The 18433-nt window shown below is 33.2% G+C and overlaps 1 protein-coding gene across 5 annotated transcripts in view; it reads right to left on the bottom strand.

Moving 5' to 3' along the window:
* The window catches only part of Nepl16 (Neprilysin-like 16), a 760847-nt gene extending 743616 nt beyond the window's left edge, over positions 1-17231 (bottom strand). For 3 of the 5 annotated variants that reach the window (XM_073956191.1, XM_073956162.1, XM_073956179.1), the window contains exon 1: positions 16918-17231. In XM_073956191.1, the coding sequence (XP_073812292.1) occupies positions 16918-17079 (162 nt within the window). In that variant the 5' untranslated portion in view covers positions 17080-17231. The remainder of the gene's footprint in view (positions 1-16917) is intronic. The other 2 variants (XM_073956170.1, XM_073956183.1) reach the window with 1 other exon arrangement.
* Between the last annotated feature and the right edge of the window lie 1202 nt (positions 17232-18433).

An 18433-nucleotide genomic window follows, 5' to 3' on the forward strand; every position in this document is an offset into this window, starting at 1 on the left:
AAAAACATTATTGTGATTTAAAATACAAAGAAACTAAAATCACAGTAATATAAAATCTATAATGTTTGTTGTCAAAAGTTGTTAACAGAACTCTGAATGGCCGACCTTCTATAGGCCTTGTATATTTTCTATAAAACCCCATTAAATACACCCACAAAAAGACTCTGAAAATTATCTTTTTATATTTATTAAAAATAATTGTTCAAAAAGTGTTGGTATTTGTTCTCTGATTCATCCACTTCAAAAGTTTTAGGATCCTGTTTCTATCCAATTTGAAACCAAGTCATGTATTGATTTCTGTTACAATTTCTTCTGCCTCAATTTGATCAGCTATTGTAGCGAGATAGTTGTCTGTTTCATCATTCCATTCCAAAGATGTGTCTTCTCCGATACATTTGACGATGAAGTTTTGGGAACCCATATTCGAATCGATTGACAGTATGTTTGCTACTGAATATTTTGTCACTATCCAAATGCACTTTTATACATATGATTTTTTATAAAAATTGTGTTTTTTTATCTAACCCACCAACCAATATTGTTTTGACCATAATGACTTTTTTATATTTATTTTTGATGTAAACATACAAAGAATTGTGTGGGTTCGAAACTCTGATAACAGGGCGACTTCAAAAAATAAACAAATCTAATATGATCACATGGAGGGCGAAGGGAAAAAGGCGCAAGTATATTTTTGGGCAAGTATATTTTGAGGATCAAGTACATGTTTTTCACAATCTTAAGAAATATTATGGTTCGCAGGTGTGTAGGGAAGGGTGAAAATAACTGTGAAATATAGCGCCAAGGGCAAAGGAATGGGTGAAAATATGCGACAACATAACTTAATGTATGCAACAAAACAACACAGAAGGAAGGGTAGATGCATTTATACTGATCATAGAAACATATATATAGGAAACATAAGAACAAAAACAACAACAATGCATACAATATGCTAAGAACATCCACTGTAAGGATAGATGTATTCATCTTGAGCACAGAAACATGCAGCCTGACTTTATGAAGCATACAATGCGTACAATGCGATCGTATTAATGAACACAAACAATAACAACAATATGCTATGAAAATTTTTGTTCATATTAGAAACAACAACAATATACCACATACACCAGCCAGCAGACAATCCAAGATGTGTACAAAAATCAAACACAATGTAAACAGGTGGATGGGGGAAAATCAAGACCCATTATCGTTTACAATATTATCAAACAATGTACCGATGGAAGGGTGAACACAACAAAAAGGTGTACAAATTCACACCTGCATATCATTAACATATTTGTTTGCTGGGAAAGTGCCAAAACCTCATTTATTTGACCCCAGGTGATTATTTGTGATGTCTAGTTGCTTTAAAAATACACACATTATGATCAAGTAGCTATATGTATTTCACAAACTTGTGAAATAATGTGTCCAGGGCAAAGGAAAGGGTGAAAATATGCTATAAGGAATAAGTCTAGATGTTTAGTCTCCTTTAAAACCCTTCACGTGCTTAAAACGCCAAAGAGACTCGAACTAAAGGGACAAAGCGTTGCAAGTGCGTACTTAAAACCGCCAAAGAACCTATATTGATGACAACGGAACAAAAATCTCAAGTGCATTTTGGGTTGACCACACACATTTCATTAAATTTTTCCCAATAGTTGAGGGAATCAATGGAGATGTTTAGTCTAATTTGTAACATACACAAACCTAAAAAAACACCAACGACGTCCTAGTTCAATTAGCTACATGTATTTCATAACCTTGTGAAATAATGCGTCCAGGGCAAAGGAATGCGTGAAAATATGCTCCAACATAACCTAATGCATACAATAAGCAACACAAGGAAGGATAGATGCATTCATATTGATCATAGAAACATATAGCTCGACTATAGGAAGCATAAGAACAAGAACAACAATGCGTACAAAATGCTAGGGACATCCCTTGTAAGAAAAAAAAAGAACAACAACAACAATGCTTACAATGTGATCGTATTGATAAACACAAACAACAACAATATGCTAGGGATATTCTTGTTCGTATTAGAAATAATAGCAATATGCCACATTCACCACCCAATCAACATACAAAAAACAAAAGGACTGACAAATAAAAAATGTCCACGAAAACCAAAAAAAAACAACAACAACGCGTACAATATGCTAGGGCATCCTCTGTAGCTAGCAACAGAGAACAACAATGCGTACAATGCGATCGTATGGATAAACAAACAACAACAATATGCTAGGGACATTCTTGTTCATATTAGAAACAACAACAACAACAATATGTCACATCCACCACCCAACCAACATACAAAAACCAAAGGACTGACAAACAAAAATGCCCACGAACATTCCTATGGAAACCACATTCCCATGGAAAAATACACACAAGTGTCAATGACATGGGTTAAACACGTGCATCATTGGCAACGGTAAAGGGATAAGCAAAGGCTCATGATCATGAGCCTATGACAATATTATCATACAATGTAACAGGTGGATGGGGGAAAACACTAGTGATAATATCCATATCAACGGACGGACACACACACATTGTTATTTATTTCACACCAATTGACATTTTTTATTGTTTTGAACGGATTAAATCGTTTTGAATGGATTTTAATTGTTTTCGAATGGATTTTTATTGTTTTCGATTGGATTTTTAATTGTTTTCGAATGTTAAATCGATTTTGAACGCGGCATCCCTTTGAGCCAGAAACTACCTCTACATTCTACTTTGGCTTATGATAAAATCAAATCTAAAATGATACATTTTTAATGAATTCCAAATGCTAACAAAATCTTTAATTAATTTACTTTTTAAAAGCAATATCTATTAAAATATGAAATATTTGTGTAAAAGTACGTTTTTTGTTATTTAAAATAATAAAATCGATCAAACGTATAAAATTTTTTACTAAAATACAAGGCGCCCACTATTGGAACATGTGATGCCGACTATTGGAAAATGGTGCCGACTACTTGCAAAGAAAGCACTATTTTATGAAATTTCGCAAATTTCACAAGTTTTATAAGAAATTATTCAAATTTTTTTATTTCATCGAAAAGTAAACTAAATTTCGAAGCTAATAAGCTTTATTTCATTGCAATTGGATTGCTGGGAATAGCGAAGGATTGAAGATGGGAAAAACCTTTAAGTGTCGACTATTGGTGCACATAGCCTATAACAAATAATTTTACCGCTGAGGATATAGAAAGATGGCTCAGGTGTGATAATAATGCTTCTCAGTTTGTGGTTTTGTCCGATGAAGAAATTATAGATATGGCAAATGCCACTGATAACATCCAAGAGGAAACTCGTTGCTCTTGGCACAACTTTAAATGAAAGGAGCTTATAGCATAGACCAATGGTGAGCAAAATAGGAAAAGAGAACATTTAAGGGAGAATTAATATTTAATTGTTCTTGTTGTTTCATTACATATTTAAACATTTTTAAGCACTAATGTTACTTAAAATCGTGCTACAAATGAATTATTAAAGAATTATTACAAAAAATACTTAAACGCCCAGGTGTTGTTGAATTAATTAAATTAAGAGTATTTTACAGAAACCACCAGTGGATGGCCGTGCACACGGCTGGTCTAGACAGTCGGGAGTCTTAATTTGCATTAGCAGCCTTAATTCAAAATAATTTGAACATTATCCACATCTTTAATGCACATAATCAAACTGAATTTATACTGAATTTAGTAATTTCAATATGACAATTGTCAATTGTCCATGTTTATGCAAATAAAAAAGGAAGACAAATCAGCAATATTCACCTTTCTTTCAAATTATTTTCTCAAACAATTCATTACCCACCATACCATTTCTATCGAAAACAATATCTTCTTCAAATGTTTCTTTACAGTTTTGCGACAGTTTTATAATATTAAAATGACTCAAAAATATCGCGGTTAACTTAAATTTATTTTTGCTTTATCATGGTGAGAAAGTCAATGGTAGAAAGTATAATTGTATATTTGGGTACAAAGAAACAACAAAAACACCTGTTTCATAAATGCAGAAACTAGCGTTTGTCAGGGTGAAAAATTAATTCAAATTAAGAAATGTTTAATGCAATTAACTCTGCCGTCTGTCTAGGGTATTATACCTGCGAAGTTTTTGCGGATTCAGAAACTACAATGTTCATAGATGAGAAAAAACAAAAAAATCGCCGGAGCGCTTTTTGAATAAATCGTGGTCAAAGTTCACATTTTTAGGGTTTTTGTAGGTTTTCACGATTTTGTTTGAAAACTGCTTGACATATCAAAATGGGGCTAAAAAAAAATTTTGTAGCTGTGAAACTTCTCTAGAGAATTGACCGTTATGATTTGATCCTAGGGTTTAACATTTTTGAGATATAGAAGTTCAGGTCACATTCTTAAGTTTTTTGTTAGGTTTTCGCGATTAGCTTGAAAACGGAAAGTCTTATCGAAATGGGACTAGAGAGATAGGAAAATTGTCTACAAGTTTGGCTTTCATAATTTTTTCATAGATCGTACCATTTGTAAGATATATAAGTTTAAGTTGGGTAAATAGCAGTCATGGGAAAATACAGTCAGTGAATTTTCCCAATTTGAACTTCAATATCTCAAAAATGATAAAACCCACGAAAATATAATAAACAATATTATGTAGAATTTTCACTTCTACAACTTGTTTTTAGTTTCATTTTGATAGGACTTGCGGTTTCCCACCAAAATCGTGAAAACCTAAAAAGCGCTTTATTTAAAAAGCGCTTCGGCGATTTTTTTATTTTTCTCATCTATGAACATTGTAGTTTCAGAATCCGCAAAAACTTCCCAGGTGTAACCACCTTCCATTTAAGGTTGGTTCAAGAGCACCGTGGAAAACAATTCAGATTAGTCTGAAGAAGATGACATAATTCTTCAAAAAATAACTTTAAAAGAAGCAATATATGCTTCCACGACATTCTTGCACTTCTTGGAGAATACTGGGTGCCCTGGTGTTTCAGAACAGGATAAATTGCAAGTTTACCGAATACAGGAGAAGCTTGAAATTTAATGGCCGAAAATGCGTAAAAAAGAGACAAACAACTATAGACGAATATTTTTAAATTCACAATACTTGTGTATCTATATATATAAAATTGAAATTTGTTTGTACGTTTGTTTGTTTGTTTGTTTGTGCCTTATAGACTCGAAAACCGCTGAACAGATCTTACTGAAATGTTTAGGGTACATTGCTACATGGCCTGGAATGAAAATAGGCTATATCATTTTTTGAAATTTCGCGTTGATCTGGAGATATAGCATCAAAACCGGAGGTACCTCCAAAAAATTTAGATTTTGTATGCAAATATCTTTAGAACTATTACAGAAAAAATCTCCAAATTTTGTATGTGTGACGGACTTTGATGTAGAAATAAATTTACCAAATTATATACAAATCGGTTCAGATTTGGATGTAGCTCCCACATACATATATTTTCGACCGATTTCCTTATTTTATGTACCAAACATGCTATTTATGTCCAATTTCAATGAAATTTGGAATGTGTGACGGAACTTGGTCTGGAATTAAACGTGCCAAATTATATCAAAATCGGTTCAGATTTGGATATAGCTCCCATACACATATATTTTCGGCCGACTTCCTTATTTTATGCACCAAACACGCTATATATGTCCAATTTCGCTGAAATTTTGAATGTATGACGGAATTTGTTTTAGAAATAAATGTGCAAAAATATATCGAGATTGGTTCAGATTTGGATATAGCTCCCATACACATATATTTTCGGCCGACTTCCTTATTTTATGCACCATACACGCTATATATGTCCAATTTCGCTGAAATTTTGAATGTATGACGGAATTTGTTTTAGAAATAAATGTGCAAAAATATATCGAGATTGGTTCAGATTTGGATATACATAGCTCCCATACACATATATTTTCGGCCGACTTCCTTATTTTATGCACCAAACACGCTATATATGTCCAATTTCGCTGAAATTTTGAATGTGTAACGGAATTTGGTCTAGACATAAATGTGCCGAATTATATCGAAATCGGTTCAGATTTAGATATAGCTCCCATATATATTTTCGGCCGATTTTCCGCATTTGATGCACCAAACACGCTATATACGTCCGATTTCGCTGAAATTTGGAATGTGTAACGGAATTTGGTCTAGGCATAAATGTGCCGAATTATATCGAAAACGGTTCAGATTTGGATATAGCTCCAATATATATTTTCGGCCGATTTTCCACACTTTATGCACCAAACACGCTGTATATGTTCAATTTCGCTGAAATTTGGAGGGTCTGACGGAATTTGTTCCAGAAATAAATGTGCTAACTTATATAGAGATCGGTTCAGATTTGAATATAGCTCCTATATATATTTTCGGCCGATTTCCTGTATTTTATGAACCAAACTCGCTATTTATGTCCAATTTCGGTGAAATTTGGAATGCGTAACGGGATTTGGTCTAGACATAAATGTGCCAAATCATATCGAAATCGGTTCAGATTTGGATATTGCTCCTATATATATTTTAGGCCGATTTTCTGTATTTGATGCTCTAAACACGCTATATGTGTCCAATGTCGCTGAAATTTGGGATGTCTGATGGAATTTGTTCCAAATATAAATGTGCAAAATTATATCGAGACCGGTTCAGATTTGGACACACTACATATGTCCAAAGCGTGACGCAATTCGTTCTAGAAATATATGGGACAAATTATACCGAAATCGGTTCACATTAGAATATAGCTACCATATATATTTTCGGCTGATTTTCTGTATTTTATGCACAAAATGTGAATGTGAGACGGGATTTGGTCTAAAAATAAATATGACAAATAATATCGAGAGCGGTTCATATAGGAATATAGCTACCCATACATATTTTCGGTCGATTTCATGTTTTGGTTACGTATGTTAAATTTCAATGAAATTTTGAAGACTTAGCAGTCAGTAAAAGTCATAATTATTTACAGAAGTACTTATAGTCGGGAAGGAATTGACCAAGGCTACAGCTGTTAAGTATCATGTCTTTGAGAGACTTCTTAAGATTTATGTTTTATTATGATATATCTAAATCATTAGGAATACATATAGGCGGAAAGGCTTTCGGAGGAGTGATACCTCCTGAAACATACAAAAATACCATAGTAGCTCCATAACAACCATGAATAGATACATAACGCCTTCATATCTCCTATATTTATTTGTTAAAATATTAAAAACGTTAAAATAATTCTGGCATTCCATTATATTTTATCGTAGTCGGGGCAGCAAAGCGTACCGGGTTCAGCTAGTCTATATATATAAAATTGAAATTTGTTTGTACGTTTGTTTGTTTGTTTGTTTGTTTGTGCCTTATAGACTCGAAAACCGCTGAACAGATCTTACTGAAATGTTTAGGGTACATTGCTACATGGCCTGGAATGAAAATAGGCTATATCATTTTTTGAAATTTCGCGTTGATCTGGAGATATAGCATCAAAACCGGAGGTACCTCCAAAAAATTTAGATTTTGTATGCAAATATCTTTAGAACTATTACAGAAAAATCTCCAAATTTTGTATGTGTGACGGACTTTGATGTAGAAATAAATTTACCAAATTATATACAAATCGGTTCAGATTTGGATGTAGCTCCCACATACATATATTTTCGACCGATTTCCTTATTTTATGTACCAAACATGCTATTTATGTCCAATTTCAATGAAATTTGGAATGTGTGACGGAACTTGGTCTGGAATTAAACGTGCCAAATTATATCAAAATCGGTTCAGATTTGGATATAGCTCCCATACACATATATTTTCGGCCGACTTCCTTATTTTATGCACCAAACACGCTATATATGTCCAATTTCGCTGAAATTTTGAATGTATGACGGAATTTGTTTTAGAAATAAATGTGCAAAAATATATCGAGATTGGTTCAGATTTGGATATAGCTCCCATACACATATATTTTCGGCCGACTTCCTTATTTTATGCACCATACACGCTATATATGTCCAATTTCGCTGAAATTTTGAATGTATGACGGAATTTGTTTTAGAAAAAAATGTGCAAAAATATATCGAGATTGGTTCAGATTTGGATATACATAGCTCCCATACACATATATTTTCGGCCGACTTCCTTATTTTATGCACCAAACACGCTATATATGTCCAATTTCGCTGAAATTTTGAATGTGTAACGGAATTTGGTCTAGACATAAATGTGCCGAATTATATCGAAATCGGTTCAGATTTAGATATAGCTCCCATATATATTTTCGGCCGATTTTCCGCATTTGATGCACCAAACACGCTATATACGTCCGATTTCGCTGAAATTTGGAATGTGTAACGGAATTTGGTCTAGGCATAAATGTGCCGAATTATATCGAAAACGGTTCAGATTTGGATATAGCTCCAATATATATTTTCGGCCGATTTTCCACACTTTATGCACCAAACACGCTGTATATGTTCAATTTCGCTGAAATTTGGAGGGTCTGACGGAATTTGTTCCAGAAATAAATGTGCTAACTTATATAGAGATCGGTTCAGATTTGAATATAGCTCCTATATATATTTTCGGCCGATTTCCTGTATTTTATGAACCAAACTCGCTATTTATGTCCAATTTCGGTGAAATTTGGAATGCGTAACGGGATTTGGTCTAGACATAAATGTGCCAAATCATATCGAAATCGGTTCAGATTTGGATATTGCTCCTATATATATTTTAGGCCGATTTTCTGTATTTGATGCTCTAAACACGCTATATGTGTCCAATGTCGCTGAAATTTGGGATGTCTGATGGAATTTGTTCCAAATATAAATGTGCAAAATTATATCGAGACCGGTTCAGATTTGGACACACTACATATGTCCAAAGCGTGACGCAATTCGTTCTAGAAATATATGGGACAAATTATACCGAAATCGGTTCACATTAGAATATAGCTACCATATATATTTTCGGCTGATTTTCTGTATTTTATGCACAAAATGTGAATGTGAGACGGGATTTGGTCTAAAAATAAATATGACAAATAATATCGAGAGCGGTTCATATAGGAATATAGCTACCCATACATATTTTCGGTCGATTTCATGTTTTGGTTACGTATGTTAAATTTCAATGAAATTTTGAAGACTTAGCAGTCAGTAAAAGTCATAATTATTTACAGAAGTACTTATAGTCGGGAAGGAATTGACCAAGGCTACAGCTGTTAAGTATCATGTCTTTGAGAGACTTCTTAAGATTTATGTTTTATTATGATATATCTAAATCATTAGGAATACATATAGGCGGAAAGGCTTTCGGAGGAGTGATACCTCCTGAAACATACAAAAATACCATAGTAGCTCCATAACAACCATGAATAGATACATAACGCCTTCATATCTCCTATATTTATTTGTTAAAATATTAAAAACGTTAAAATAATTCTGGCATTCCATTATATTTTATCGTAGTCGGGGCAGCAAAGCGTACCGGGTTCAGCTAGTGTTATATAAATAACTAATGAATAAACTTATATTTTCGAAATAATTCTTATGTAAATATTAATTCTTGAATTCATGATTTTATTTTAATTCTTTAATTTAACAAATATTTACAATAAAAATAACATCTATATATATATAAAATTCTCCTGTCACGGTGTTCGGCTTTGAACTCCTCCGAAACGACTGGACCGAATTTGATGAAATTTTGTATGTGGAGTTTGTAGGTCTGAGAATAGGTTTTTAACTACTTTTTATAGTGGTCAGTGGAGTGACCAGGGTACCTCCCCCACAAAATTTTTTAAGAAATCGTGAAATTAAAGTTATTTTTGAACGTTTTGTTTAAAAAACGTTTACAATAATATGATTTTTACTGTCTTGATCTTGAATGGCCATCTCGGAAATAGAATATCGCGGTCAACCCAATTTTTCAAAAATGTATAATTGTAGATAATATCCTTAATTTTAGTAAGCGTGACTATAAAAACGCTTTTAACCGGGGCTCCAATAGGTGGGAAAGCGCGATCAATTCCACATTTTAGAATACAGTACAACACCGATAATGTGCATTGGTCACAAAAACGACGGGCCAACAATGCGGTTCGAAAATCTAGAGTGATCAATATTTAACTGATAAATTGTAAATAGATTACAAAGGCTTACACGGAAATCCAAAACGACGGGACAGCAACGCGGAACCGGGTCAGCTAGTATTTATATATTATTTTTTATTTTTAAAATAAGCCCAGCTTAATCACAGATTTGTTGTTTTCAAATTTTAAAAACAACAAGTTTTTAAAGGGTTTAGTTAAAAGTGATTTACTTTAGGGAAGGGCAGAGAATACTAGTTTCGTCCAACGCCACTTGGACTCATGAGTTCTCTTACGGGGTTTCTACACTTTTTTTCGCCCATATGTAATTCCCTCTGCACGGCAAAATTTTATTTTACATTCGTTTTCTGTTGTTTTCTTTATTTGTATCGCGTACAAACAAAACAGCTGTTTACCGTTGGTTGTACAGACGAGAATAGAGCGCGTTCTATTCGAAAAATATACATATGTATATATGCATTGAACTTTCTGTATGGTTCACACCATCTGTGCAAAATTCAGATTTGTAAAAAGTGACAGTTGGTATGCACAAATATGTAAAAAACATACCTTGTAGAAACCCCATTAGTTCTTTGCATTGAAGCAAAGAACTCTTCCCCAATTTTATGACGACTCGACCTCAAGAATAAATGTGACCGACGAATTCGTTTAAATCCGAATTCAACAGAAACATTCAAAAACTCTCTTAACCGCATATGCAAACCAAATTAACTACTCCCACTGTTATGCGTCTCCACAATGCAGAGAATCATCATAACTATGTTGATAGTTTGGCGAAAATAACAACTAAAAAATCGTCCACCGTGCTGTGTGTCTATTTTAGATTTCCTTTGGCTGTTTTGTTGTGATGTGTGTTTACTTTTCATGTTTCAAGTAAGTCCAGCTTAATCACAGATTTGTTGTTTTCAAATTTTAAAAACAACAAGTTTTTAAAGGGGTGATTGACTTACTTTAGGGAAGGGCAGAGAATACTAGTTTCGTCCAACGCCACTTGGACTCATCAGTTCTCTTAGATCTTTGCATTGAAACAAAGAACTCTTCCCAAATTTTATGACGACTCGAGCTCAAGAATAAATGTGACCGACGAATTCGTTTAAATGCGAATTCAACAGAAACATTCAAAAACCCTCGTAGCCGCATATGCAAACCAAATTAACTACTCCCCCTGTTATGCGTCTCCACAATGCAATTATTGTATAAATGTGTACAATACCATGTAATTTTTACTTAATAATATGTTTACAAACTACATTAAAAAATCGTTTATCCCTGATGCCTCCGGTCCCGACCATTACGGATAATCGAGGTTCGACTGTAATATAAATTTATTCATATAAGGTACATCCATATAAATTCAGAGATCTAAATTCCCGCAAAATATCTCGGTGCTAAATGGGATAATGGTCGTATTTCATGGGTATAATGATAACACTGTGCAACAAAATTCAATTTTTTTCAAAATGATGGGAAAAACCGAGTAGATTATGAAAGTAGAGCTAAAAATATGAGACACGTGTATCGGCGTTTTTAAAGTTTACGTCGGAAAGTAACCAAAAAAGGGGGGGCAAGTTCCGCCCATTTTTAAATTTTTTGAAATATTCGAGTTTAGATATCTTGGAATCCTTGCATTTCAGGTATATAGTGTCTTTGGCAACTTTACTTAGGAGGGTTTGGGAAATATTTTTGTTAAAAATTTTAACCCTCATGCGGTTCATCAAAGGGGTCTTTTTGTCCTTTTTTCGAAAATCTTTCAAAAACTCATTAAAAATGTGGTCGTATCAAATCCGAATATTCTACAAAATTGTTCGCCATAAAATTTTACTATAGGTCTCAGAGTACACCAAATCTGTAACTCTTGTCTAATCGCCAGGAATCTCTAAAAATGAAAAACACGTTTTAGGGTTAAAGTCGGACTTCATCTGAGTTTATTCAAAATTGTCCCACAAACCATAATTTTAGAGAGATGATGTCAGAGACAAAAATATTCTTCGTCAAATTTCGCCATAGGTCACCAAAGAAATGAAATGTCTATTTACATTCTATAGCATGAAAATATCAGTATCAATTTTGCTGAAAAAACATGAAAGTATTTCCCAATTTTTTTGATGAAATTTTTTTTCCTTCTTTTTTCCAGTTGATACATGGAAGTAATATAAAACTTGGTTATAGGTGAAATGTGTCAAAGGATGAAAAATTCTACACAAAATTTCATTATGAGTTTTAAAATAAACCATAAATATATGTACACTATTTCCTTAAAAAAATTAGATTACAAATTTATATATATTAGGATGAAATTATTGTTTTAATTGTGGACTGTTCATTTTACATAATTCCATACTGGATCAAAATCTAGCAAAATCCTTTACTTTTTGGGAATATTGTTAAAGAAAGAAATGTTCCAAATGAAATTTCATTATGAGTCTCTAAATAAAAGAAATCTGTAGCCATAACATATAACATTCTTAGCAGCACTTGTTTTTGATATATAGGTTTTAGGGCCATATTTTCCAATTTTCATACAGATTGTAGTTGTGGTTGAAAAATATAAATATCTTATTGATGGTTTTCCGTTATGAATTTATACAGAAGATGTTGTGCGTTCAATTTAAACAGCTTTAAAAACATTTGTGGTAAATATGTATTTGAAAAATATAAAAAACCCAGATCGGACCTGCCAAAATTGCGTATTTTTAATACTTTCAACTTAAATTCCGTAGTTAGGATAAGCCATAGGTTACTTATATTGCATGCGAAAATACAATAGAGTAGAGTTGGGCAATCTAGTTCCTAGTTCCTTGTACTAGTTCCAGAGCGTATGAGTAACATCATGAAATATAACGTGTGATAGTAAGTATACGCAGTTTGTTCAAAGAAAAAATGTGGGCCATTGGAACTGCGAAAGGAACTAGATAGTTCCAAATAGTTCCTTTGGCACAACTCTACAATAGAGGTCTACGGCTATGGTCCAGTGAAAATATAGGTGTCATATGGACTCTCACATGCACTATTTGGTGTGGTTCAAAAAAACTACAATGATGGGACTCACTACTACTTTGGTGGCATTTACGGAATAAACCTTAGAAATTGACATAAATGACTATATCCTAACTGGGTTCGTTATGGTCATTCATGATACAGCTATTTATGTCAATTGCGAGGGTTAATTCCGTAAATGCCACCAAAGTAGTAGTGAGTCCCATCCAGGGTTTCGGAGTCGGAGTCGGAGTCTACGAGTCGGAGTCGAGCAATTTTGCTGGAGTCGGAGTCGGAGTCTGAGTCGAAAAAAATAACTCGACTCCGACTCCGGGAAAATTTTTCCACGATATAGAAATGTAATATTAAATTTGGAACAAGAACTTTTTTTTTTTTAAATCATTATTTATTTTAAAAGAAAGGTATAATAAAAAATATATGCTAATTATGTATTAGACGAAGTTAAATGACAATTCACAGGATATTTACTATCCTTTGAAGTGTAGTCAATTCATCCCTATTTTGTTGATCCAATTGATTCGTTACATTTTTGATAACAAAAGTAAAGTTCTATGACAATCGAATTAAGATTGGACCTTTAACCTTTTTCGTCAGAAGTCTAGCTGGTCTTCTCACAAAGTTCTATTGGTATTCTCATCTTGTTTTTTATGAGAAGTCATCCTTGTCTTCTATTAAAGACATTGTGGTCTCTATGGGAAATCTTACTGAATAGCCTGTGACACAAAATGCAAGTTAAGATCTGGGGAAGAAAAAATTCTCTACAAAAATGTTCCACTGAAAATTATATGTAGGTTTTCCATATCCAAGAAATCGACATTGTCACGTTTTCATTATCCTTTATCAGTTTTTCCATTTACTTTGTCAAAAAAAAACCTATGTTTATGTATTTCGGTAAATTTCGCATAATCTATTAACTGTATATCAAATTCGGATGGTTACGCTTCTGAATTAGGCATCATAAATTCGTTGTTGGTTAACGACAGATTCATCCCGCTATAACCCAGAAGTCTGACAAACGGCGAATCTTCCTTCTAAGATTCATTATATACTCAATGAGGGCTTTAGATGTAAACATTGAAATAACCGGATCTGCCCGCCAGGAACAGATATAGTTAATGTGTATTCGAGTTTTCTGCACAATCAATTGCATATACGAAATTCAATGAAATACATAATCATAGAGTTTTCATGAGAAAGGGTCTGGTAAAAGTGATAAAGGACAATGAAAACATGACAATATCGATTTCTTGTCCTAGTGAACCGACCGTCCCTACATAAAATTTTCCTGGCAACATTTTTGTAGAATATTTTCATGCTCGAAATCTCATCGTTTGCTAATTTTTCAGTTCCAGAAAACATCTATCTATATCTCAAATATTTCAATAAAATTATCCACTCCACACCAAAGTTCAAAATGTGAGCGCTGAATTTTAGTTTAAAGGGTGATCCCTACATACAAATTTCAGAAAAAAGTAGAAAGTATAAGTAGCATAGAATATGTGGTCAATTTTCCACACGGCCACAAAAACATATGACAATTGGTTTATTAGTTTTCCAGATAGGGTTGGCACCGTAAAATGCTTTAATAAAAACAAGGTTTCGTAGACGACCCCAAAACTTCGTAATACTTTTCTTTTTAAGATGAAGAAAAAAATCTGGCAAAAAGTTACGTAGTTTTCTCGCAAAAAGTCACGAAAAATGGCTTTTATTGAATTTCTACAACTGGGGGTCTCCATTTAAGGCTAATCACACTAAAATGTTGAAACTTGGTCGTGAATTGCTTATAGTTTTTATTGCAAGTAGTCCTTACGATTTGTATTTCCCCATCATTTTCACATATTTTGAAGGTTTAAAGATTTGCTCACGCGAAAGAATTCCGTCCAGAATATACTCGTTCAAAAAAGGAAAACGGACAAAAACTTTCTAACTTTGCTATTTTTCAATGTAAGATTCGGAGAAACAGTATTGATATGTTCGAATGAATTCGAACGAATGCCCTTTCTAATGAATATGTAAGGAAAAACTAACACATTAGCCTATATAGGCCAAAATATAGGAACAAATTACAATTTTGTGCATATTTTATTCATTTTTAATGGTATAGGAATTCACTCTCGGAGTCGACCCGGAGTCTGAGTCGGAGTCGGAGTCGTGAAAAAAACTCGCCTGGAGTCGGAGTCGGAGTCGAGCCAAAAATACCTCGACTCCGAAACCCTGGTCCCATCATTGTGGTTTTTTTGGACCACACCAAATAGTGCATGTGAGAGTCCATATGACACCTATATTTTCACTGGACCATAGCCGTAGACCTCTATTGTATTTTCGCATGCAATATAAGTAACCTATGGCTTATCCTAACTACGGAATTTAAGTTGAAAGTATTAAAAATACGCAATTTTGGCAGGTCCGATCTGGGTTTTTTATATTTTTCAAATATATATTTACCACAAATGTTTTTAAAGCTGTTTAAATTGAACGCACAACATCTTCTGTATAAATTCATAACGAAAAACCACCAATAAGATATTTATATTTTTCAATCACAACGACAATCTGTATGAAAATTGGAAAATATGGCCCTAAAACCTATATATCAAAAACAAGTGCCGCTAAGAATGTTATATGTTATGGCTACAGATTTCTTTTATTTAGAGACTCATAATGAAATTTCATTTGGAACATTTCTTTCTTTAACAATATTCCCAAAAAGTAAAGGATTTTGCTAGATTTTGATCCAGTATGGAATTATGTAAAATGAACAGTCCACAATTAAAACAATAATTTCATCCTAATATATATAAATTTGTAATCTTATTTTTTTAAGGAAATAGTGTACATATATTTATGGTTTATTTTAAAACTCATAATGAAATTTTGTGTAGAATTTTTCATCCTTTGACACATTTCACCTATAACCAAGTTTTATATTACTTCCATGTATCAACTGGAAAAAAGAAGGAAAAAAATTTCATCAAAAAAATTGGAAAATACTTTCATGTTTTTTCAGCAAAATTGATACTGATATTTTCATGCTATAGAATGTAAATAGACATTTCATTTCTTTGGTGACCTATGGTGAAATTTGACGAAGAATATTTTTGTCTCTGACATCATCTCTCTAAAATTATGTTTTGTGAGACAATTTTGAATAAACTCAGATGAAGTCCGAGTTTAACCCTAAAACGTGTTTTTCATTTTTAGAGATTCCTGGCGATTAGACAAGAGTTACAGATTTGGTGTACTCTGAGATTTTATGGCGAGCAATTTTGTAGAATATTCGGATTTGATACGACCACATTTTTAATGAGTTTTTGAAAGATTTTCGAAAAAAGGACAAAAAGACCCCTTTGATGAACCGCATGAGGGTTAAAATTTTTAACAAAAATATTTCCCAAACCCTCCTAAGTAAAGTTGCCAAAGACACTATATACCTGAAATGCAAGGATTCCAAGATATCTAAACTCGAATATTTCAAAAAATTTAAAAATGGGCGGAACTTGCCCCGCCTATTTTGGTTACTTTCCGACGTAAACTTTAAAAACGCCGATACACGTGTCCCATATTTTTAGCTCTACTTTCATAATCTACTCGATTTTCCTTGTCATTTTTTTTGTTGTCGCACAGTGTAATTAAGACCATAAGACGATTTTACCGACAAATGTCAAACTCGAATAAACACAATTACGCACATATTTTGTCCCTGTCTCTTCCCCTATGGCTCATACAGTCAATTTATCATTTCACTTCATTTTATGAAGGGATAGGTAGAGAATTGTAATATCAGACTTTACATTTTTATTTCCGAGTGATGGTGCTGTTTCGTTGTTTCCGCTTTCTATAACTTCCAAATCATCAAATTTTGAAAACTGACTCTGTCCAACTGAAGATTTGAAAGACATTTGCTTCTGCAAAATTGAGGAATGAACCCCGCTATAAGTATTACCGGTGGTCATTGCCTTATTATTATTGTTCTGATTTCACTAATCACTAGCATTTACTTTTCAACACATATTTATAATAATAAACTTTCGTTGAGTTTACAGTGGTGCTTTTTACAGTGCAATTCCTTACATACTGACACAGCCGAACAAACAAATAGATTCATAGCTTACCATAATGTAAAAAATTATGTGTGCATGTGTATCTTTACTTACAAGATTTTGCATGACGGAATTTCTTCTGTACAAACTAGTAATTTTTCGGTGAAGAACTGTCAAAAAATTGCTTTAACAGACAACACTCTGTAACAATTTGAACAAATTGTTACAAAGTTATCGGTAACCAGGCAGACCAATTACACTGTGCTACAGTGAAAATTTGCAGGGGTTTTGATGCATACATTTGGTATTGTGGGAGTCCATGGAAGACGAAAATACCATTGTTTTCCTTGGATCGCGAATTTCTTTGAACCAATGCAAAATATGCCATGAAATCACGTAATCGCTTAGAACCGCTTCTTTCAAATTTTGCTGGGCTCCTATGAGCATTTATATTTTGAGTGGGCTGTGCTACAAAAGATGACATTTTTTTTGCAGGGGTCCTGATGCATGACAAATGGTTGCGTTAAAGTGATTTAAGTGTGACAAAAACGCATTAAAAAACAGCTCTAGGCTGCGTAGAAGACACCAAACTGCGTACTTATTTACTTTTATCAAAAAGGAAATTTAGTTAGCTTTACAAAACGGGAAAAACAATGAAATGGGTTGAAAAAATGCGTGAGTTATGCCTTTATAAAATATTGGTACCATGTGCGTAATTATTATGTAGACAAATTCAAATTACAATCATACGCACTAAGGTACCAACTTTTATAAAGGAAAAATCAAAAAGTTAAAACACAAAAAATTCTATAACTCATCTATTTTTCAACCGATTTCATTGGTTTTCCGCACTTTGTAAAGGTAACTAAATTTTATTTTTGATAATAGTAAATAATTACGCAGTTTGGTATCTCCTACGCAGCCTAGAGTACGATGAAAAGCATTTTCCTGTTTTTTAATGCGTTTTTGTCACACTTAAATCACTATAACTTAACCATTTGTCAGCCATTTTAAAAACTATGGCTTGTTCGAAAGACATGACTTTCACCTTTTAAATAAAAAACAAGCAGCAAAATTCCGTTGTGGAAAAAAGAAGTTATGTCCGTTTTAAATTGAAAATCCAAGAAACACAGTTTTCACAACATTTACCGTTATAAAATCTAAAAACGAAGTGACCTAAGGAAAACAATGGTATTTTCCTCTTCCATGGACTCCTACAAAACGGAATATATGTATCAGGACCCCTGCAAAAAAAATGTCATCTTTT

The sequence above is a fragment of the Musca autumnalis genome, unplaced genomic scaffold, assembly GCF_047663935.1.
Source record: "Musca autumnalis isolate F117 unplaced genomic scaffold, ASM4766393v1 scaffold_1, whole genome shotgun sequence".
Taxonomy (NCBI): domain Eukaryota; kingdom Metazoa; phylum Arthropoda; class Insecta; order Diptera; family Muscidae; genus Musca; species Musca autumnalis.